General features: G+C 42.8%; 3 protein-coding genes across 4 annotated transcripts; 2 read left to right on the top strand and 1 right to left on the bottom strand.

Moving 5' to 3' along the window:
• The first annotated feature begins 1406 nt into the window (after nt 1-1406).
• Nucleotides 1407-11024, top strand: HFE (homeostatic iron regulator). 2 transcript variants are annotated; one of them, NM_001260576.2, is given in 6 exon segments: nt 1636-1719; nt 5054-5317; nt 5526-5801; nt 6896-7171; nt 7330-7443; nt 8396-9441. In NM_001260576.2, coding segments are annotated over 6 exon segments (1047 nt in total). In that variant the 5' UTR covers nt 1636-1643; the 3' UTR covers nt 8437-9441.
• A 5959-nt stretch (nt 11025-16983) lies between these two features.
• On the top strand, nt 16984-17417 carry LOC115945176 (histone H4-like). Its single transcript, NM_001374547.1, has one exon. It carries the CDS (start codon nt 16990-16992, stop codon nt 17377-17379), a length of 390 nt encoding a protein of 129 aa, NP_001361476.1. The 5' UTR covers nt 16984-16989; the 3' UTR covers nt 17380-17417.
• Nucleotides 17418-20331: 2914 nt separating this feature from the next.
• Nucleotides 20332-21054, bottom strand: H1-6 (H1.6 linker histone, cluster member). Its single transcript, NM_001080761.1, is given in 1 exon segment — nt 20332-21054. A coding segment is annotated over 1 exon segment (627 nt). The 5' UTR covers nt 21013-21054; the 3' UTR covers nt 20332-20385.
• Nucleotides 21055-23092: the final 2038 nt, after the last annotated feature.

Below are 23092 nucleotides of genomic sequence, written 5' to 3'. Positions count from 1 at the left end.
TCAGGCCAATTTTGTATTTTAAATAGATGAATTACATGGTATGCGAATTATATGTTATCAAAAATTGAATAAAAGGAATAGTACTATCAGCCCCAATGTGCCCACCATCAATATTCTACATTTTTCCAATGTTATTTTATCTGTTCGCCTACAGTTGAGGCCCTGATATCCTAAGTTTGATTTTCTTGAATTGCCAAAATTTGTATACACACTTACAAAAATAATGCCTGTTGAATTTGCTAAATATGTAAAGGTTTGGAGCAAATCAGGTGTATTAAATTTATTTATATGGTTTGAAATGTCTAAGGCAATAATTCCCAAACTTCATTGAGAGAAGAGGAAAGCTTTTAAAATCTCGTTGCCGAGGTGGCATCCTGTTACTGGGAATTCTGCGTTGGGATGGAGACTTTAACTGAGGAGATTATTAGAGCCGGAGCTCTGAACCAGCAATCTCAGTTCTTGTGATAGTGAGCAAAGAACTACAAACTAACACCAAAATGCAAGTTTAAAGCGAAGTTTATTGAAGCATAATAATACACTCACAGAGGGAGAGTGGGCTGATTTCTGCAAAGTGAAATCGGCACCTCTTTACAGAGCTTAAGGTGCTTTTATGGGGTTTGTGGGGAGGAGTTGAGGTTTGGGCTGTGTCTGAGTGACAGGATGATGTTATGTGATTGAATTTGATAGCTATATAAACTAAAATTAAACTGCGCATGTGCTTACCTATCATTCGTTAAGAAAAGCCTCCCAAGGATGGGGGGCAAAACTGTATGTAAATTCTATTATAATGATGGTCATGGGTAATATAATGAAGGACAGGGTTTTGTGTTATTGGGCATGTACCACTTTAGGGAATTTCCACCTGTACCCTCCTTTCTCTTTCTCCAGGATATTTTGGCCACAGACTTCATCATAAACTCCATCCTTTAGGGTGGCGTTAGGGTAGTCTTGGGCCTGAACTTAGGTGAGCCAGTGGCTGTCTTAGTGACCGCCTTTCTGCTGTCTTCTGTCGTCCCTTCCCAGCTGCTAATGTCTAACTACCTACCAATTACCCATTAAATCAGTGTATCTGGGGTTAGGAGCAGGCCTCAATATGTTTAATCATTTTCCAAGTCATCCCAATACTGTAAAGTTTGTGAAAAACTTGTCAGATAATTCAATTATGAAGGCTGTGGAAGGTGTTTCAGTAGGATCTAATTGGTTAACGTTATGATTTAATTAATTTGAATCAAAAAACAAAATGAAAAAGCTTTATATTTCTAAATCAAATAAGACACAAGTTGGTCTAAGGTCGAGATAAAATTTTTAAATGTATAATTGAATTTTGAAAATAATAAATATTTAAATATCTAAAGTTTACATCAGAACATTGCCAAGATACTTTCCCCAATCAGCAACATCCCTTCAGGATTTAAAAACCAAGGGGGACACTGGATCACCTAGAGTTTCACAAGCAGGTACCTTTTGCTGTAGGAGAGAGAGAATTAAAGTTCTGAAGACCTATTGCTTTTCACCAGGAAGTTTTACTGGGCATCTCCTGAGCCTAGGCAATAGCTGTAGGGTGACTTCTGGAGCCATCGCCGTTTCCCCGCCCCACCAAAGAAGCGGAGACTTAAAGGGGACGTGCAGTCAGAGCTGGGGAAATGGGCCCGCGAGCCAGGCCGGCGCTTCTCCTCCTGATGCTTTTGCAGACCGCGGTCCTGCAGGGGCGCTTGCTGCGTGAGTCCGAGGGCTGCGGGCCAACGAGGGGCGCGGCGGGGGTGGAAAAATCGAAACTAGCTTTTCTTTGAGCTTGGGAGTTTGCTAACTTTGGAGGACCTGCTCAACCCTATCCGCAGTCCCCTCTCCCTACATTCTGCGTCCAGACCCCGGGAGGGAATGCCTGCCACTGAGCTGCATATGGGGGTCCCTCGCCCCAGGACCTGCCCCCTCCCCCGGCTGTCCCGGCTCTTCGGAGTGACTTTTGGAACCGCCCACTCCCTTCCCCCAACCAGAATGCTTTTAAATAAATCTCGTAGTTCCTCACTGGAGCTGAGTTAAGCCTGGGGCTCCTTGGACCGGGATCTCGGGTTTATTTCCAATGTCAGCTGTGCGGTTTTTTCCCCAGTCATCTCCAAACAGGAAGTTCTTCCCTGCTTGCTTGCCGAGAAGGCTGAGCGAACCCACAGCAGGATCCGCACTGGGTTTCCACCTCGGAACGAATGCGCTGGGTGGTGGGGGCGCGGAAGAGTGGGGTTGGGGATCTGAATTCTTCACCATTCCACCCACTTTTGGTGAGACCTGGGGTGGAGGTCTCTGGGGTGGGAGGCTTCTGAGAGAGGCCTACCTCGGGCCTTTCCCCGCTCTTGGCAATTGTTCTGTTGCCTGGAAAATTGAGTATATGTTAGTTTTCAACGTTTGAACTGAACAGTTCTCTTTTCAGGCACGCTTTATTGATTAGCAGTGTGCTGTGTAATTAAGAGTCCTCTAAAGAACGTCAAAGTACTGATAATGAACATGTAAGCAATGCACTCAGCTGTAAGTTACATTCATATCTGATCTTACTTGATTTTCACTATGCATAGGGAGGTAGGAGCTAATAATATGTTTATTTACTAGAAGTTAACTGGAATTCAGATTAAATAACTCTTTTCAGGTTACAAAGTATATAAGTAATCAAGTTTTCTGATATTATTTCAAGTACTATAGCTACTTCTAATCTTAGTTGACAGTGATTTTGCCCTGTAGTCTAGCACAGTGTTCTGTGGGTCACACACCGGCCTCAGCACAGCACTTTGAGTTTTGGTACTTTGTGTATCTACATTTTACACATGACAAGAATGAGGCATGCACGGCCTGCTTCCTGGCACGTTTATTCAATGGTACACTGGGCTTTGGTGGCAGAGCTCATTTCTCCACTTCATAGTTATGATTCTTAAACATCACACTGCATTAGAGGCTGCATAATAAAATTTCAGGTTGAGCGGAAATATTCATTGTTTACAAGTGTAAATGAGTCCCAACCATGTGTTGCACTGTTCAAGGCCCAAGGGAGAGAGCAGGGAAACAAGTCTTCACCCTTTGATATTTTGCATTCTAGTGGGAGAGATGACAATAAGCGAATGAGCAGAAACATATGCAACATCAGGAAACGATGGGTGTTGTGAGAAGCAGAGAAGTCAGGACAAGTCACTCTGCGGCTGACACTTGAGCAGAGACATGAAGGAAATAAGAATGAGATTGACTGGGAGCAGTATTTCCCAGGCAAACTGAGTGGGCCTGGCAAGTTGGATTAAAAAGCAGGTTTTCTCAGCACTACTCGTGTGTGTGTGTGTGTTGGGGGTGGGAAGGGGGACTACCATCTGCATGTAGCATGTCCAGCAGTATCCTGTTGTCTCTACTCACTTGGTGCTAGGAGCACTCATCCTCCCTACTCACTAGGTGCTAGGAGCACTCCTCCAGTCTTGACAACCAAAAATGTCTCTAAACTTTGCCACATGTCACCTAGGAGACAAACTCCTGGTTGAGAAGCTCGGGTTGAAAAAAAAACAAGTAGTGCTGGGGGTTAGAGGCCAAGAAGTAGGTAATGGGTTCAGAAGAGGAGCCACAAACAAGGTCGTGCAGGTGCCTGTAGGTTGTGGTGTGAATTCTAGCCAAGGAGTAACAGTGATCTGTCACAGGCTTTAAAAAGATTACTCTGGCTACTATGTGGAAAGCAGAATGAAGGGAGCAACAGTAAAAGCAGGGAGCCCATCCAGGAAGCTGTTACACAGTCCACACAAGAGATGGTGGAGTGGGCTGGGTGGGAACATAAAAGGGAGTGAGAAACCATTGTCTCCTGAATATATTCTGAAGGAAGTTGCTGAAGGATTCTATGTTGTGTGAGAGAAAGAGAAGAATTAGCTGGGTGTGGTAGCTCATGCCAAGGAGTAGGCCAAGGAAGGCAGATTCTTGAGCTCAGGAGTTCAAGACCAGCCTGGGCAACATGGCAAAACCCCTTCTCTACAAAAAATACAAAAATTAGCCGGGTGTGGTGGCATGCACCTGTGATCCTAGCTACTAGGGAGGCTGAGGTGTGGGGGATTGCTTGAGCCCAGGAAGTTGAGGCTGCAGTGAGCCATGATTGTGCCACTATACTTCAGCCTAGATGACAGAGCAAGATCCTGTCTCCCCCCATCCCCTGAAAAAAGAGAAGAGATAAAGTTGACTTTGTTCTTTATTTTAATTTTATTGGCCTGAGCAGAGGGGTAATTGGCAATGCCATTTCTGAGATGGTGAAGGCAGAGGAAAGAGCAGTTTGGGGTAAATCAAGGATCTGGATTTGGACATGCTAAGTTTGAGATTCCAGTCAGGCATCCAAGTGGTGAGGCCATATAGGCAGTTCAGTGTAAGAATTCAGGGCCAAGGCTGGGCTCGGTGGCTCACTACTGTAATCCCAGCACTTTGGGAGGCTGAGGCAGGCCGATCACTTGAGGTCAGGAGTTTGAGACAAGCTTGGCTAACATGGTGAAACCCCATGTCTACTAAAAATACAAAAATTAGCCTGGTGTGGTGGCACATGCCTATAGTCCTAGGTTTTCAGGAGGCTTAGGCAGGAGAATCCCTTGAATCCAGGAGGTGCAGGTTGCAGTGAGCTGAGATTGTGCCACTGCACTCCAGCTTGGGCGATAGAGTGAGACTCAGTCTCAAAAACAAACAAACAAAAAACCTGAATGAATTCCTCAGGATTTGGGTCTAATTTGCTCTGAGCACCAACTCCTGAGTTCAACTACCATAGCTAGAGACACCTTAACATTTTCTAGAATCCACCAGCTTTAGTGGAGTCTATCTAATCATGAGTATTGGAATAGGGTCTGGGGGCAGTGAGGGGATGGCAGCCATGTGTGGCAGAGAAAGGCACACAAGGAGAGAGCAGCCAGGACTGTCAAATGGAAGAAAGACGGGACTGCAACTCACCCTTCACAATATGAGGACCAGACACAACTGATGGTATGAGTTGATGCAGGTGTGTGGAGCCTCAACATCCCACTCCCCTCCTATTGCACATGGTGAAAGCCTGTTGCTCTGTCTCCAGGTTCACACTCTCTGCACTACCTCTTCATGGGTTCCTCAGAGCAGGACCTTGGTCTTTCCCTGTTTGAAGCTTTGGGCTATGTGGACGACCAGCTGTTCGTGTTCTATGATCATGAGAGTCGCCGTGTGGAGCCCCGAACTCCATGGGTTTCCGGTAGAACGTCAAGCCAGATGTGGCTGCAGCTGAGTCAGAGTCTGAAAGGGTGGGATCACATGTTCACTGTTGACTTCTGGACTATTATGGAAAATCACAACCACAGCAAGGGTATGTGGAGAGGGGGCCTTACCTTCTGGAGGTTGTCAGAGCTTTTCATCTTTTCATGCATCTTGAAGGAAACAGCTGGAAATCTGATGTCTTGTGGGAGCAGGGAAGAGGGAAGGAATTTACCTCCTGAGGTCATTTGGTCCTTGGGGATGGTGGAAATAGGGACCTACTCCTTTGGTTGCAGTAACAAGGCTGGGGATTTTTCCAGAGTCCCACACCCTGCAGGTCATCCTGGGCTGCAAAATGCAAGAGGACAACAGTACCGAGGGCTTCTGGAAGTACGGGTACGATGGGCAGGACCACCTTGAATTCTGCCCTGACACACTGGATTGGAGAGCAGCAGAACCCAGGGCCTGGCCCACCAAGCTGGAGTGGGAAAGGCACAAAATTCGGGCCAGGCAGAACAGGGCCTACCTCGAGAGGGACTGCCCTGTGCAGCTGCAGCAGTTGCTGGAGCTGGGGAGAGGTGTTTTCGACCGGCCAGGTATGGTGGAAACACACTTCTGCCCCCATACTCTAGTGGCAGAGTGGAGGAGGATGTAGGGCATGGAATCCCTGGTTAGAGTTTCAGAGGTGGCTGAGGGTGTGTGCCTCTCCAAATTCTGGGAAGGGACTTTCTCAATCCTAGAGTCTCTACCTTATAATTGAGATGTATGAGGCAGCCACAAGTCATGGGTTTAATTTCTTTTCTCCATTCATATGGCTCAAAGGGAAGTGTCTGCAGCCCTTGCTTTTTATTTAACCAATAATCCTTTGTATATGTATACCTGTTAAGAATTCAGAAATGTCAAGGCCAGGCGCGGTGACTCACCCTTGTAATCCCAGCAATTGGAGGCCAAGGCGGGTGGATCATGAGGTCAGGAGTTCGAGACCAGCCTGACCAACATGGTGAAACCCATCTCTAAAAAAATACAAAAATTAGCTGGGTGCAGTCATGCGTGCCTGTAGTCCCAGCCAATTGGGAGGCTGAGGAAGGAGAATCGCTTGAACCCGGGAAGCAGAGGTTGCACTGAGCTGAGATCATGCCACTGCACTCTAGCCTAGGCAACAGAGTGAGACTCCATCTTAAAAAAAAAAAAAAAGAAAAGAGAGAATTCAGAGATGTCAGCTATCATATGAATACCAGGACAAAATATCAAGTGAGGCCACTTATCAGAGTAGCAGAATGCTTTAGGTTAAAAGTTTCTTTCACAGAACATAGCAATAATCACTGAAGCTACCTATTTTACAAGGCCCCTTCTTATAACAATGCCTCCTAGGTTGACCCAGGTGAAACTAACCATCTGTATTCAATCGTTTTCAATGCACATAAAGAGAAATTTTATCTATCAGAACAAAGAACATAGGTAACTGATATGTATATTTACATGTTAGGAGAACAAGCTGATCTGACTGCGCTCCAAGTGACACTGTGTTATAGCCCAATCTTAGGACACAAAATGGTGTCTCTCCTGTAGTTTGTTTTTTTTCTGAAAAGGGTATTTCCTTCCTCCAACCTATAGAAGGAAGTGAAAGTTCCAATCTTCCTGGCACGGGTAAACAGATCCCCTCTCCTCATCCTTCCTCTTTCCTGTCAAGTGCCTCCTTTGGTGAAGGTGACACATCATGTGACCTCTTCAGTGACCACTCTACGGTGTCGGGCCCTGAACTACTACCCCCAGAACATCACCATGAAGTGGCTGAAGGATAGGCAGTCAATGGATGCCAAGGAGGTCGAACCTAAAGACGTATTGCCCAATGGGGATGGGACCTACCAGGGCTGGATAACCTTGACTGTACCCCCAGGGGAAGAACAGAGATATACTTGCCAGGTGGAGCACCCAGGCCTGGATCAGCCCCTCCTTGCTTTCTGGGGTATGTGACTGATGAGAGCCAGGAGCTGAGAAAATCTATTGGGGGTTGAGAGGAGTGCCTGAGGGGGTAATTATGGCAGTGAGACAAGGATCTGCTCTTTGTTAGGGGGTGGGCTGGGGGTGGCAATCAATGGCTTTAACTTGCTTTTTCTGTTTTAGAGCCCTCACCATCTAGAACTCTAGTCATTGGAGTCATCAGTGGAATTGCTGTTTTTGTCATCATCTTGTTCATTGGAATTTTGTTCATAATATTAAGGAAGAGGCAGACTTCAAGTGAGTAGGAACAAGGAGAAGTCTCTTAGTATCTCTGCCCCAGAGCACAGTGGGAAGAGGGGCAGAGGGGATCTGACATCCATGGGAAGCCTTTTTCTTATTTATATTCTTTGGGGACACCAGTAGCTCCTTGGGAGACAGAAAATAATGGTTCTCCCTAGAATGAAAGTCTCTAATTCAACAAACATCTTCAGAGCACCTACTATTTTGCAAGAGCTGTTTAAGGTAGTGCAGGGGCTTTGAGATTGAGAAGTCACTGTGGCTATTCTCAGAACCCAAATCTGGTAGAGAATGAAAATTATAGCAAGTGAATGTAGTTAAAGAAGACCCCATGAGGTCCTAAAGCAGGCAGGAAGCAAATGCTTAGGATGTCAAAGGAAGGAATGACCACATTCAGCTGGGGATCAAGAAAGCCTTCTGGATCTTGAAGGAGAAGCTTGATTCCATTAGGTGAGGTTGAAGATGATGGGAGGTCTACACAGACGGAACAACCATGCCAAGTGGAAGAGTATAAGGCATACTGGGAGGTTAGAACTAATTACTCTACCTTAACCCCGAGTTTGCATAGCTATCGCTCACCAATTATGCATTTCTACTCCCTGAACATCTGTGGTGTGGGGAGAAGAGAGGCAGAAAGAAGCCAGCTCATACAGAGTCCGAGGGTCTTTGGGGATATTGGGTTATGATCACTGGAGTGTCACTGAAGGATCCTAAGAAAGGAGGACCATGATCTCCCTTATATGGTGAATGTGTTGTTAAGAAGTCAGATGGGAGGTGAGGAGACCAGTTAGAAAGCCAATAAGCATTCCCAGATGAGAGATAATGGTTCTTGAAATCCAGTAGTGCCCAGGTCTAAGTTGAGATGGGTGAATGAGGAAAATAAGGAACAGAGAAGAGGCAAGATGATGCCTAGGTTTGTGATGCCTCTTTCCTGGTTCTCTTGTGTCCACAGGAGGAGTCATGGGGCACTACGTCTTAGCTGAACGTGAGTGACACGCAGCCTGCAGACTCATCGTGGGAAGGACACAAAACTAGAGATTCAAAAAGGGAGTGCACTTATGGAGCTCTTCATGTTTCAGGACAGAGTTGAACCTAAACATAGAAATCGCCTGAAGAACTCCTTGCTTTTAGCTTTCTCTGTTCATTTCCTCAAAAATATTTCCCCATTTAGGTTTCTGATTCCTGCACGCCAGTGATCCCCAGCTGTGACCTCTCCCCTGGAACTGCCTCTCATGAACCTCAAGCTGCATCTGCTTCCTTCATTTCCTCCATCACCTCAGACACATACACCTATGTCATTTCATTTCCTATTTTTGGAAGAGGACTCCTTAAATTTGGGGGACTTACATGATTCATTTTAACATCTCAGAAAAGCTTTGAATCCTGGGACATGGCTAGTCATAACCTTACCAGAATTTTACATATGTATCTAGGCATTTTCTGGACCCGTTCTACTTTTCCTTTGAATCATCCCTCTGTGTTACCCAGTAACTCATCTGTCACCAAGCCATGGGGATTCTTTCATCTGATTGTTATGTGAGTTGTAGGCTGTACACTGCACGAATGGAAGAGGCACCTTTCCCAGAAAAAGCATCATGGCTGTCTGTGGGTATTATGATGGGTGTTTTTAGCAGTTAGGAGGCAAATATCTTGAAAGGGGTTGCGAGGAGGTGTCTTTTTCTAATTGGCATGAAGGTGTCATACAGGTTTGCAAAGTTTAATGGTGCCTTCATTTGGAATGCTACTCTAGTATTGCAGACCTGAAGTATAACAATAATTTTCTCCCTGATCTCTCCTTGTTCTGATAATGAAAATTATAAGGATGATGATAATGATGATAAAAGCACTTACTTTGTGTCCCACTCTTCTGAGCACCTACTTACATGCATTATTGCATGCAATTCTTACAATAATTCTATGAGATAGGCACTATTATCTCAATTTCTTTTTTAGATGAAGAAAGTGAAGTAGGCCAGGCACGGTGGCTCACGCCTGTAATCTCAGCACTTAGGGAGGCTGAGGCGGGTGGATCACGAGGTCAGGAGATCCAGACCATCCTGGCTAACACAATGAAACCCCGTCTCTACTAAAAATACAAAAAAATTAGCCGGGCCTGGTGGCAGGCACCTGTAGTTCCAGCTACTGGGGAGGCTGAGGCAGGAGAATGGCATGAACCCGGGAGGCAGAGCTTGCAGTGAACGGAGATCTCGCCACTACACTCCAGCCTGAGTGATAGAGTGAGACTCTGTCTCAAAAACAAAAGGAAAGAAAAACGAAAATAGAGTATCACACAGCTTGCCAGTGATAGAAACAGGTTTCAAACTCAGTCAATCTGACCGTATGATACATCTCACACACCACTACATTCAGGTAGTTTAGATGCCTAGAGTAAATAGAGACGGAAGGAGATGGCTCTTCTATTGTCTCATTGTGTTTCTTCTGAGTGAGCTTGAATCACATAAAGGGAAACAGCAGAAAACAACCAGCTGATCCTCAGCTGTCATGTTTCCTTTAAAAGTCCCCAAGGGAAGGTCCTGGAATGTGACTCCCTTGCTCCTCTGTTACTCTCTTTGGCATTCATTTCTTTGGCCCCTACGCAAGGACTGTAATTGGTGGGGACAGCTAGTGGTCCTGCTGGGCTTCACACACACTGTCCTCCCTAGGCCAGTGCCTCTGGAGTCAGAACTCTGGTGGTATTTCCCTCGATGAACTGGAGTAAACTCTCTCATTTTGAGATGATAAATGGAAGCCACCAAGTGGATTAGAGGATGCCCAGGCCCTGTCATGGGGCCACTGGGGTTCCAGTGCACATTAGAAAAAAAAAAAGAAAAAACTAAGCAGGACACTCAGGAATTGCTAGTTTCTGGGAAATCAGTTCACCATGTTCAAAAGAGTCTTTTTTTTTTTTTTTTTTTGAGACTCTATTGTGCAGACTGGAGTGCAACAACGTGATCTCAGCTCACTGTAACCTCTGCCTCCCAGGTTTAAGAGATTCTCCTGCCTCAGCCTCACGAGTAGCTGGGATTACAGGCATGCACCACCATGCCCAGCTAAGTTTTGCATTTTTAGTAGAGACGAGGTTTCACCATGTTGGCCAGGCTGGTCTCGAACTCCTGATCTCGTGATCTGCCCGCCTCGGCCTCCGAAAGTGCTGGGATTACATGCATGAGTCACCCTGCCCGACCATCAAAAGAGTCTTAATATATATATCCAGATGACATGTGTTTACTTTATGTTGCTACATGCATTTGGCTGCATAAATGTGGTACAAGCACTCTGTCTTGAAGGGCAGGTGCTTCAGGATACCAGGTACAGCTCAGAAGTTTCTTTTGTAGGCATTAAATTTTAGCAAAGATATCTCATCTCTTCTTTTAAAAAATTTTCTTTTTTGCTGGTTAGAAAAGTTATGTAGAAAAAAGGAAATGTCATTTATGCTCATTGTAGAAAAGCTAAAAAATGAATACAATTAAAGCTGTTATTTAATTAGCCAGTGATAAACTATTAAAAACTTGTCTATTACCTGTTAGTATTATTGTTGCATTAAAAATGCATATACTTTAATAAATGTACATTGTATTGCATACTGCATGATTTTATTGATGTTCTTGTTCATCTTGTGTATATACTTAATCGCTTTGTCATTTTGAGATATTTATTTTGCTTCTAATTTCTTTACATTTTGTCTTATGGAATATTTTCATTCAACTGTGTTAGCCGAATTAATTGTTTTTCTTCACACTAGGGACATTGTCGTCTAAGTTGTAAGACATTGGTTATTTTACCAACAAACCATTCTGGAAGCATATGACAAATTCTTTCTCTCTTAATATGGTACCATACTGAAAGCAGACTGCTATAAGGCTTCACTTACTCTTCTACCTCATAAAGAATATGTTACAATTAATTAATTAGGTAAGCATTTGTTTTATATTGGTTTTATTTCACCTGGGCTGAGATTACAAGAAACACCCCAGTCTTCATAGTAACACATTTCGGTAACATATTTACTAAACATCAGCAACTGTGGCCTGTTAATTTTTTTAATAGAAATTTTAAGTCCTCATTTTCTTTCAGTGTTTTTTAAGCTTAATTTTTCTGGCTTTAATCATAAATTCTTAAGGTCAACTACATTTGAAAAATCAAAGACCTCATTTTAAATTCTTACTCACCTCTGGCAAAACCACTCACAGACCATGGGGGTAAAGAGAAGTGTGACACCTGGTGGCCACAAGTAAACATACCACGGTGGTCCGGCGACCAGAGGTGCAGAGCTGAGGGTTTTCCTGAGGGTAAAGGAATAAACAGTGGGTGGAGGGATGTGCACTAAAAATCACTTGTAGAGAAAAGCCCCTGAAAATTTCAGAAAACAAACAAGAAACTACTTACCAGCTATTTGAATTGCTGGAATCACAGGCCATTGCTGAGCTGCCTGAACTGGGAACACAACAGAAGGAAAACAAACCACTCTGATAAGAATTCAGTCAAGTACAGCAGATGATTGAGGACTGCTGAGAGGTACAGGCCAAAATTCTTATGTTGTATTATAATAATGTCATCTTATGACATTATATAATACTTATGACATTATGTAATAATGACATTATATAATATAACATATTATATAATATGACATCATATAACATCTTATGACATTATATAATAATGTCAGTATTGTATAAAACATTATTCATAAACTTACACACATTTAAAAACAAAACACTGTCTCTAAAATCCCGAAATTTCTCATAAGCTATCAGTTTTAAACGAACATTTTTCAAACCACAATCTGATTTAACCATGACCATCACTTAAATATTACTGACTTTCAAATTAAAGATTTTCACATACAGGCTGATATTTTTAATTGCGATTCTCTCTGTAGGCTTTGGGTATAATGTGTTCTTTTCCTTTTTTGCATCGGTGATTAACTTCTACACTGTAACATGTAGAATGTTAATACAATATTAAAGTATTTTGTATGACAATTTTATTTGAAAGCCTAGGATGCCTTGACATCCTGCATACATTTATTACTTGATATGCATGCATTCTGTTATCTCAAGCATTCTATTTCTGAGTAATTGTTTAAGGTGTAGAAGAGATAGATATGGTAGATTTGGGGTGGATACTTACATATTTTCTATTTCTTGGATGAATGAATTTGTATATTAAAAGTTTTCCATGGCAGAAATATTTCCAAAGACTTTTTTTTTTTCCAGTATGGATTGAAGGCCCTGATTTCACCACAGTGCAATATATCAATGTAGCAAAATTGTACTTGTACCCCATGAATATATATAATTTAAAAAACTATTTTTTCCAGCCAATTATTATTACTTACTAGATATTAGGCTCTGTTCTGAATATTAATTCAATTCCTCCAAAGAATCTTATGAGATAGGTAGGAATAATTGCTTCTATTCTGTTATCCTTATGTTGCTGTTATGAAACCAAGGCACAGAAAGGTTAGTTAACTTACTGAAGAAGATGATTGTGCTAGATTTTTATTCTAGCCATTCTGGAATAACAACTACATAACCTTGTCTGAGCCAAGGAAACATATGGTGTGGCAACTGTTACCATCTTTTTAGGAATAGCAGCACTCCTAATGTTTGCTGCAGGGAAAAAGGAATCTCAGAATTTGCCTGATCCCTATGATTTTTTTCCTAAATATTTTGAAATATCTTTTAGATGTATTTTAAAATTTAAGGATGTTTTGTTCCATTCATACAGAATTTTTTTTTTTTCTTCCTTGAGACAGAGTCTCACTCTGTCACCCAGGCTGGAATGCAGTGGCATGATCTCAGCTCACTGCAACCTCTGCCTACTGGGTTCAAGCGATTTTACTGCCTCAGCCTCCTAAGCAGCTGAGACTACAGGCACACACCACCATATACGCCTAATTTTTTTGTATTTTTAGTAGAGATGGAGTTTCACCATGTTGGCCAGGCTGGTCTCGAACTCCTGACCTCAAATGAGCCGCCCTCCTCGGCCTCCCAAAGTGCTGGGATTACAGGTGTGAGCCACTGCTCCCGGCCAAATTTTTAACTTGTTTTGTTATTGTTAAAACAGGTCTCAGTCTGACACCAAGGCTGGTATGCAGTAGTGCCACCATGGCTCACTGCAGTCTCAACCTCCTGAGCTCAAGTGATCCTCTCACCTCAGCCTCCCGAGTAGCTGGGACCACCACGCCTGGCTCATGTTTTTCTGTTATTTATTGAAACGAGTTCTGGCTATGTTGTCCAGGCTGGTCTTGAACTCCGGAGCCCCGGTGATCCACCCGCCTCAGTGTCCGAAAGGTTTATCAGGCGTGAGACACCGTCCCCGGCCAGATTTCTAACTTTTGAATTCACATATTCATTTATTCTTTTTATCATTCAGGAAGAAATGTGGGGATGGGTAGCCTTGAAGCATCATCCACCAAGTTATTTTACACACTAGATTTAGATACAAAGTATTTTTTTATTTTTATTTTTTAAATCAAATTCTAACTTTTACTCTGAAGATTCTAAAAAGAATTTTGGAGTCTTTAATTCATACTTTGGGGGCAGAGGTATAAGTACCAATATTTGTATAACTTTCAGTGCAAGTCACGTAAGCTAACGTTAGTCTATTGAGTTAAATATCCTTGATTTATTCCTTAAACTGAGTCACCACATCGGCACTTTTTTTTTTTTTTTTTTTTTTAGACGGAGCCTTGCCTTGTTGCCCAGGCTGGAATGCAGTGGCGCGATCTCAGCTCACTGCAACCTCCGCCTCCCGGGTTCAAGCGATTCTTCTGCCCCAGCCTCAAAAGTAGGTGGGACCACAGGCACACGCCACCACGCCCGGCTAAATTTTGTATTTTTAGTAGAGACGGGGTTTCACCATTTTGGTTAGGCTGGTCTCAAACTCCTGACCTCGTGATCTGCCTACTCCAGCCTGCCAAAGTGCTGGGATTACAGGCGTGAGCCACCGCACCCGGCCGAATGGCACTTTCATAAAACAGCAAATAACCAACTTCACTACTGCCCCAAGAGATTTACTATGTATATGAGGGCATCTGTTTTAAGTATGAGTATAATGTTACACAAAGAAGTGTAAGATTGGGTTCACAATTTCATCATTAAAACAAGTATAAAATACTTTGTGCTTTCTGTGTGCTATTAAGGAAGTATTCAAGGGAATTTTGAAAATCATATTTAATTACTATCATGTTTGTAAAATTTTTGAAACAAATGTTTAAGAGAGGATAATGTTAAAAATTATCTTTCCAGCCAGACCTGTTGGCTCACGCCAGTAATCCTAGCATTTTGGGAGGACAAGGTGGGCAGATCGCTTAAGCCCAGGAGTTCAAAACCAGCCTGGACAACATAGGGAAAGCCCATCTCTACAAAATACACAAAATTAGTCAGGTGTGGTCGTGCACAACTGTAGTCCCAGCTACTTGGGAGGCTGAGGTGGGAGGAGCACTTGAGCCCAGGGAAGTGTAGCTACCATGAGCCATCATGGTGCCACTGCATTCCAGTCTGGGAAAACAAAAAACAAAACAAAATAAAAAAACAAGAAAAGAAAAAGAAAAGAAATTTTCTGTCGAAATATCTTTATTTTTAACAAATCAAAATGTATTAATACTGTTTATGGGAGAGTGCCCACACAAGTACAGCAAGCCTAGGAAGTTCAAGTTAAGAAACCTTTTAGTAAAAGAATTTAAACTGAAAAGAAAAAGCAGAGATTTTTTCCTAGAATAGTAAGGAGTGGAGGTAAAAAAAAAAAACCCAGCAGAGACATAGGTTATCCTACAGAACCAAAGATGTGCCAATGGAAATGACAGTTTAATTCAGAAAAAAATAAACCAGAAAAATGGGTATTTTAAGATTGAGTATGCCTGAATTCTTCCCAGAGTGGAAAAATCCATTTTAAATATATATATATATACACCCTTTAATATTTGTTCTAACATTCATTGTTTTTGAGTCACTATCATTGAGAAAAGTTTAGAAAGGAGATATTAGGAGCAGGAAATAGAAAGTAAATAAAGTATCAAAATAAAAATGGGGTTGTATAAATAATATAATAGGCAAAATAAAGGAAAGGCATCCTAGACCTCTGGTTTAAATGAAGATGGCACTTGGCGAGATGAGTTCCAGGGTAGTTCACATGAGGTATGTTTTCAGAGAATTGTCATATTGCATATGCTGCTATATTTTTTATTTTCATGAATTAAAAGGCATGTTGAGATTTCAGAGTTTTACTTATGATCTTGGACTCTGCACTTTTTCTCTGTAATGTTTGACATTTGTTCCTAGCTAAGTCTCTAGTTATAAGGTATGTGTTATGGCATGTGGATAGTGAGTGGAAAAATCTAATAACTCAATTTGGGTCGGAAGAATGTAATCAATTATTTCAGAAGTGATAGAAACAATATGACATTGAGAGCATTCTGGCCTTTCCTGGGTCTTTTTTCTCCATTTCTGGATTTCTTTTCATGCGAGCAAGTCTGAGGTTACTATATGATGTCTCTCACAGGCCACAGTTCATTATAAATATTACCAATGGATATTCATTTATTAACCAGAGAGAGGTGGGTGGGGTTGGGTTTTTGTTTTTTAAACAAAAGCGGATCTTATGGGCATTCTGGAAAGCTCTGGCAGGAAGCTAAGAATAAAATTTTGAATTGAGAAGTCCCTTTCTTCAAATCACATTCAGACCCAATTCTGCAATTCTATTTATTTTTCAAGGGGATTAGCCTTATTTTAACACCAATAATCTTATCACGAAAACCTCCCAGAGGAAGACCCTGTAGACTTTGTAATGACCTTAATCAAGTATTAGCCCTACACTTCAATTAATCCCCAACTGTACAAAACGTATGTTCTTTTCTCTAAAGCTGGAGCAAGTTGAAAGGGGATTAAAAATGGTGGGAAGGGAAGAGTGTTTGGAATTTCAGGCACACCAGACAGGCACAGCAGGCCAGGAAGAGCGTCCTGGGAAAACATTTTTTCCAGACTTAAGTTTATGTTCCCTATCTCTCTCACAGACTTTTGCACAAAAATAAGTCATTCAATAAATATTTGAATCGAGATAGGGAAGGTGACGAAGAAGAAGTTTGCACTTATGAGGTTTTCATTTGCAATTATTTGGCTATCTTTTTGCCTTCTCAAACATAGGATCTTTAGGAGTGAAACTTCATAGCCAAACTTATACTTTGTCCAGCACAGAGAAAACCATCAAAATGCCTGGTGTAAATAAAAATATTGAAATGATTGGGAGGTTAAGTCCCTTGACCTATAAATCTGACCTCCTTTAAACATTATTTGTACTTTTCCCAATAAACTATTGCGTAATTTATTAGTTATTAAGTGGAAATAGAAATTTGGAATGGGGCTGTCCTTAGCGTCATTAAGCTGACAGGAATACAGTGCATTCAGCTTGTAGAGACCCTTCCAGTCCCACGAAGAGCGAAGTCTCACTGGCCAATCAAAACAATGAACTCTTAATGAAAGTTTTCTTGCTCCACCCACTTGGTATGACCTAATTTGAAAAATAAAAAATCCGCGCCAACTCATGTTGTTTTCAATCAGGTCCGCCAAGTTTGTATATAAGGGACTGTGTGCGTTCATAACTTCCAATGCTGTGGGAATCATGTCTGGTCGTGGCAAAGGCGGAAAAGGATTGGGGAAGGGTGGTGCTAAGCGCCATCGTAAGGTGCTCCGGGATAACATCCAGGGCATCACAAAGCCGGCTATTCGCCGTTTGGCTCGGCGCGGTGGCGTCAAGCGCATTTCCGGTCTCATCTATGAGGAAACTCGAGGTGTGCTGAAGGTTTTCTTAGAGAACGTTATTCGAGACGCTGTTACCTATACGGAGCACGCCAAGCGCAAAACTGTCACAGCCATGGATGTAGTATATGCTCTAAAACGTCAGGGGCGCACTCTGTATGGCTTCGGCGGCTGAATCTAAGAATACGCGGTCTCCTGGAACTTCAAAAAAAACAAAAAAGGCCCTTTTCAGGGCCGCTCACAAAGTCGTCTAAAGAGCTGAAATGCGTTGCGAGAATGTGAGTCTGAATGGCAGAATTCACTGATAACTTGAATAAGAATGATCTGTGTTTACAATGACCGGCCACATTCTGACAAAATTTTGAAGCAGAAAGTAGGCATAGAGAGGTAAGCGCTAGTAAAGTGTCTCCAGAAAAGAAGCATTTGCTGGGCACAGTGGGTCACAATTGTAATCCAAGCCCTTTGGTAGGCCAAGGCGGGTGAATCACGTGGTCGGGCGTTCAAGACCAGCCTGGCCAAGACGGCCAAACCCCAGTCTACTAAAAATACAAGTTAGCCGGGTGTGGTGGCAGGCGCCTGTAATCCCAGCTACTTGGGAGGCTGAGCCAGAGAACTGCTTGAACCCGGGAGACGGAGGTTGCAGTGAGCCGAGATTGTGCCACTGCACTCCATGCACTCCAGCCTGGGTGACAGCTGGGTGACAGATTGAGTCTCCATCAAAAAAAAGAAAAAAAAAAAAGTGGTCGTAATAATCCTCAGAACTGGAGGAAGAACCATAAGTGGTTGATTTTGTTTTTAACCTTATGTATGCCAGGCATGCTAGCCTTGTATACACACAAGGCTAAAGGAGCAAAGGTGCAGGAAGCCATCTTGAGAGATTCGCATATTCTTGAGAGACTGGCCAGCTGCTGAGAGAAGTCAGTTGTTCATCCTCACTGTATATGATGAAAATCTGGTGACAGTCGATTGCTGGGCACAGAATTTAGACAAAAGGGCTCTCTGCTATGTCAGGCAAGTGAGGCATATTTTTGCACAATCCTTGTAATTCCAAACTCATTGGGAAACAATACAATTACATCCAAACAGGAAAGGTCTGTGGTTGATTTTATCTATACAAGTTTAAAACATAATGTTTAGTTGTTTCTCATTATAGGACACAACTTAATTTTTAAAAAGATTCCAAACTATACAAATAAGTTCAGAAAAGTGAGGTACTATTGAACCGTCTGGAAAACATACATGTCTGTGAAATAATGCAATGCATAGTTTTGCAGGGGACTTTGTTCAAAGTTTCTCGAAATACCATGGTCCAAGATAGACTAACATTGACTGAATATTTTTGATGGTCGGTAAGAATACTAAATCATAAATCAAGGGAAAATTAAACTATGTTTGTTTAAAGAGAAATGTACTTTAGCTCAGACCCCGAGACTTAAAACAATTTTGTGATTCAGGAAGGTTGAATTCAGACCCTAACTGGGCAGCCTCCAACATTTTCATTAAGGTTTGGATTCTTAAAATTTTTCAGTCTTCAGAATGCTCTGGCAGTCTGATGAAACCTACACTTTTTTTTTTTTTTTGAGACGGAGTCTCGCTCTGTCACCCAGGCTGGTGTGTGCAGTGGCGCGATCTCAGCTCACTGCAAGCTCCACCTCCCAGGTTCACGCCATTCTCCTGCCTCTGCCTCCTGAGTTAGCTGGGACTACAGGCACCCACCACCACGCCCAGCTAACTTTTTTGTATTTTTAGTAGAGATGGGGTTTCACCGTGTTAGCCAGGATGGTCTCGATCTCCTGACCTCGTGATCCGCCTGCCTCGGCCTCCCAAACTGCTGGGGTTACAAGCGTAAGCCACCACGTCCGACCCAGATTATTTTCATAAATAAGATACTTAAAGTAATTCATAAGGTTACAACTGTATTAGATCAATAATATTAAAATAATTATCAAACCACTTGACAGTGTTTTTGTTGATATATCAAATATAAATAAGCAAGCATGATTTTCAAGATTCTTGCAACAACTATAACCTACAAATTGGTTATTTCAATCAGTCACACTCAATGGAAGAAAATTCTAAATTTCAGCTAGTTAATGAATAGATGAAAAAAAAAAAAAAAACTCCCCTAATCCATATTCTGGGACACCTTGATTCCTATTTATTCATCCCTTGAAGTCGGTGGACAGCATATTAAGAAACAATAGTTATAATGACACCACAGAAAGACTAGAATGTAGTACTTGTGTTTAAAAATAAAAGTATCAGCAAATTGTTTGGATGCTGAATTGCTCTCCACTCCCTTCTTTGACACTGGCATTTCCAGAACTTAGATGCTCTTATATGTAAAAGCCTACTCTAGTGCACCATTGAGTTTTTCAGGATTGGACATCAGATTTTGTAGTTCTTGGACCTCTAGGTATACACCACGTCTCTGACAAGAAGCCCTTTTTCTTTTTTAACTTTCTTTTTTTTTTTTTAAGTTTTGAGACAAGGTCTCACTGTCATCCAGGCTGGAGTGAAGTAGTACGATCATAGCTCACTGTATCCTTAAAATCCTGGGCACAGGGACTAAGGGAGCGTGCCAACCATGCTTGACTAATTTACTTTTTTGTAAAACTAGTAGTCTCCAACCTTTTTGACACCAGAGACTGGTTTTGTCTAAGACAAATATACTGCGGACGAGGGGATGCAGGGGCTGGGGGCGATGGTTTCCAGACTAAAACTGCTCCAACCTCAGATCATCAGGCATTAGATTGTCACAAGGAGCCTGAAAGCTAGTTCCCTTGCATGCGCCATTCACAATACGGTTTGAGCTTATGAGAATCTAATGCTGCAGCTAACCTAACAGGCGGTGCAGCTCAGGTGGTTAATGTTCACTCACCCCTCAGCTGTGTGGCCCAATTCATAACGTGCCACCGACAAGAACCGGTACCGGTCGGTGGCCAGGGGAAATGGGGACCACTGGTATAGATGGTAGTCCGGCTATATTGCGCAGGATGGTCTTGAATCCTGGACTGAATTCTCCCACCTCAAGACTTTTCAACTCAGCTGCATCACAACTTAAACCTATAGTTAATTGTCATAGAAATTAAGTTTCCAGTGTTACGCCATTTTAAAATAATGTGGGTGGCTCTTAAAAGAGCCTTTGGGTTCTTTCGAAATCGGCCTCCTGGAAAGCTCTTTACTTCCTAGATGTGGCCTTTCTAATATTAGCTTTATGATGTTGAGTCAATTTTGGCTTCGTGGCCCTTGCCTTCACTGGGCTCTTCTGCTGTTGCTTACCCTTGGCTCCTTTAGCCTTTCTCCCGCTCCTAACAGCTTTTTTAGGAGCTGTCGCTCTCGGTTTCTTGGCTCTCTTATTGGTTTTAGCAGTCTTTGGTGACTTGGAGTCCCTGGATAAAACCAGCTTCTTGGTCTTGGCAGAAGCTGACTTGTTAGCCTTCCTTCTGGTAGATTTAGGAAGGACCTTCTTACTAAGCTTAAAGGAACCGGAGGCACCAGTACCCCTGGTTTGCACCAGGATTCCCTTGTTCACTAAGCTCTTGAGGGACAGTTTAATGCGGCTGTTATTCTTCTCCACGTCGTAGCCAGCAGCAGCCAGTGCCTTCTTGAGCGCAGCCAGAGACATACCTACTCGTTCCTGTGACACTGAAAGGGCCTCGGTGATCAACTTGGACACAGAGAGGTTCGGTGCTTTGCGACTTGCACTTGTCAAGCCAGCCGGCTTCTTCCCTCTCTTCTTGGTTAGAGGTTTCTCCATGACGGCTGGAACAGCACCGGCAGAAGCTGCAGGCACGGTTTCAGACATAACAGCAGAGAAACACAAAATGTAATAACCAGCGAAAAGCGTAAAGCGCCGCGGGGCCGCGGGCCCTTATATAGGGTAGGGCGCGCTGTGATTGGTGCATCACCTAGGCACCGCCCCCGCCCCTTGGAGGAGGAGTATTTGTGTTTGTTTTACCCGGAAAAGTTGACTATAACAAACCCCCTCTGTACAGAATCTCCCAGGGTCTAGTGCTGAATGACCTGGGGAGATTCATATTTCACATGACTTTTCGCTTTTTAATGAAAAATGACCCTGGATGCCAAAACTATTCGAGAAAGCCCTCGATTTTCAGTCAAATCAAGGAGAGGAACAAAACTTCCCCTTTCCCTTGTAAATTAATAAGTAATTTTTGGCAGAAGACTTATTTCATCTCTTCAGAGTGGTCTTCCAAATGAATAGCTTCAAATCGGTAGAGGACATAAATTATTCACGCCATGATTTTTATTTAAAATTATTTATATATGTGATGGAAGTAACACAGATCTCTTAGTTGTCTAATTGCAGAGTCACAAAATGCTTATAGAATTTTCAAAAGACTGCAGAGGATGTCTTTATTTAGGCATGTGCAATCTAATAAACCATAATCCACAGGAACATGGGTTGTCTGTGATTAAAGGTGCTCCCAAGTCACTGTAGCTTTATAGAGAACTCTCAAGGATGGGGTAATATCAAGATCTCACACATTACGTAAGATTGGCCATAATCAGGCCACTCTCATGACCGGTGTCCTCAACTGAGTTTTGCTTATGGTTTCATTAATTGAAGTCCCCTCTATACCCCTGCCTACCCCTACCTCCCCAGATAAACCAATACAGCCCCTCCCCTAAATTAACTATAAAACATGAGGTAGGAACCCTAGACTCAAGAACCTACTGGAAACTACAGACCCCATGTCTAACAAGACTGGGCAGGTGGGCTGGGTGCAGTGGTTCATGCCTATAATCCCAGCACTTCCAGAGGCTGGAGGCCAGGAGTTCAAGACTAAGTTGGCCTGGTCCCTACCAGAAAAAAAAAAAAAATTAGCTGGGTGTGGTGGCACATGCCTGCAGTCCCAGCTTCTGGGTAGACTGAAAAGGATCACTTAGAGCCCAGGAGTTTGAGGTTGCAGCTACTGTAGTCCAGCCTGGGCAGACCCCCATCTCTGAATTGCTTAATTAATTAATTAATTAATTAACTGAGCTGGCAGATTTGGCTGCATAGCTGTGGGGAAAGGGTTGTTGGAATAATGTCCACTATGCTCCCCTGAGCTTCTACTGGAACAGGTCTTTGTGAGAGGCCTGGAGATAAGAGATTGCTCACAAAGGCCAAGGCCTTTCTGGGATGCTGAGTGAGTTTCCTGTGGTCACAGCCTAGGGTCTCAGCAAAGGAAAACTCCATAAGGGCCGTTTTGTGAAGATCCCCAAATACTTGTGTGAGACATTTGGTAGACACTGGAAGTTTTGTTTTGTTTTGTTTTGTTTTGAGACAGAGTTTTGCTCTTGTTGCCCAGGCTGGAGTGCAGTGGTGTGATCTCGGCTCAGTTCAACCTCCACCTCCCAGGTTCAGGCAATTCTCCTGCCTCAGCCTCCCAATTAGCTGGGATTATAGGCGCCCACCACCACGTCTGGCTAATTTTTTGTATTTTTAGTAGAGATGGGGTTTCATCATGTTGGCCAGGCTAGTCTCGAACTCCCCACCTCAGGTGATCTGCCCGCCTCTGCCTCTAAAGTGTTGGGATTACAGGCCTGAGCCACCACACCCGGCCGACATTGGAAGTTTTTAAGCACATAATTTGTTGTATCGTTGTAGTTGTCTTGGGTTTAGATTTATTACATAAACAATCATTATTGAGAAGGGCCCACACACAGTCAGAGGTTGGGAGTCTGTTGCAATAGTCTCAGAAACATGGCAAAGACCTTGCCTAAGGGGACAGTGTGGTAAAGGAGAGAGTCTACATTTGAAATATTTCTGAAACAAAAGCCAAAAGATAAGACTTCAAACTTCTGATTGCAAAGTGAGGTAGAAAAGTTTCTTTCTTTCTCTCTCTCTGTTATACGCATACAAACACACATATGCATAAACA

This window comes from Macaca mulatta, chromosome 4 (assembly GCF_049350105.2).
Source record: "Macaca mulatta isolate MMU2019108-1 chromosome 4, T2T-MMU8v2.0, whole genome shotgun sequence".
NCBI classification, from domain to species: Eukaryota; Metazoa; Chordata; class Mammalia; order Primates; family Cercopithecidae; genus Macaca; species Macaca mulatta.
The sequence above is the reverse complement of the archived record's forward strand: the minus strand, read 5'-3'. Positions and strand labels throughout refer to the sequence as shown.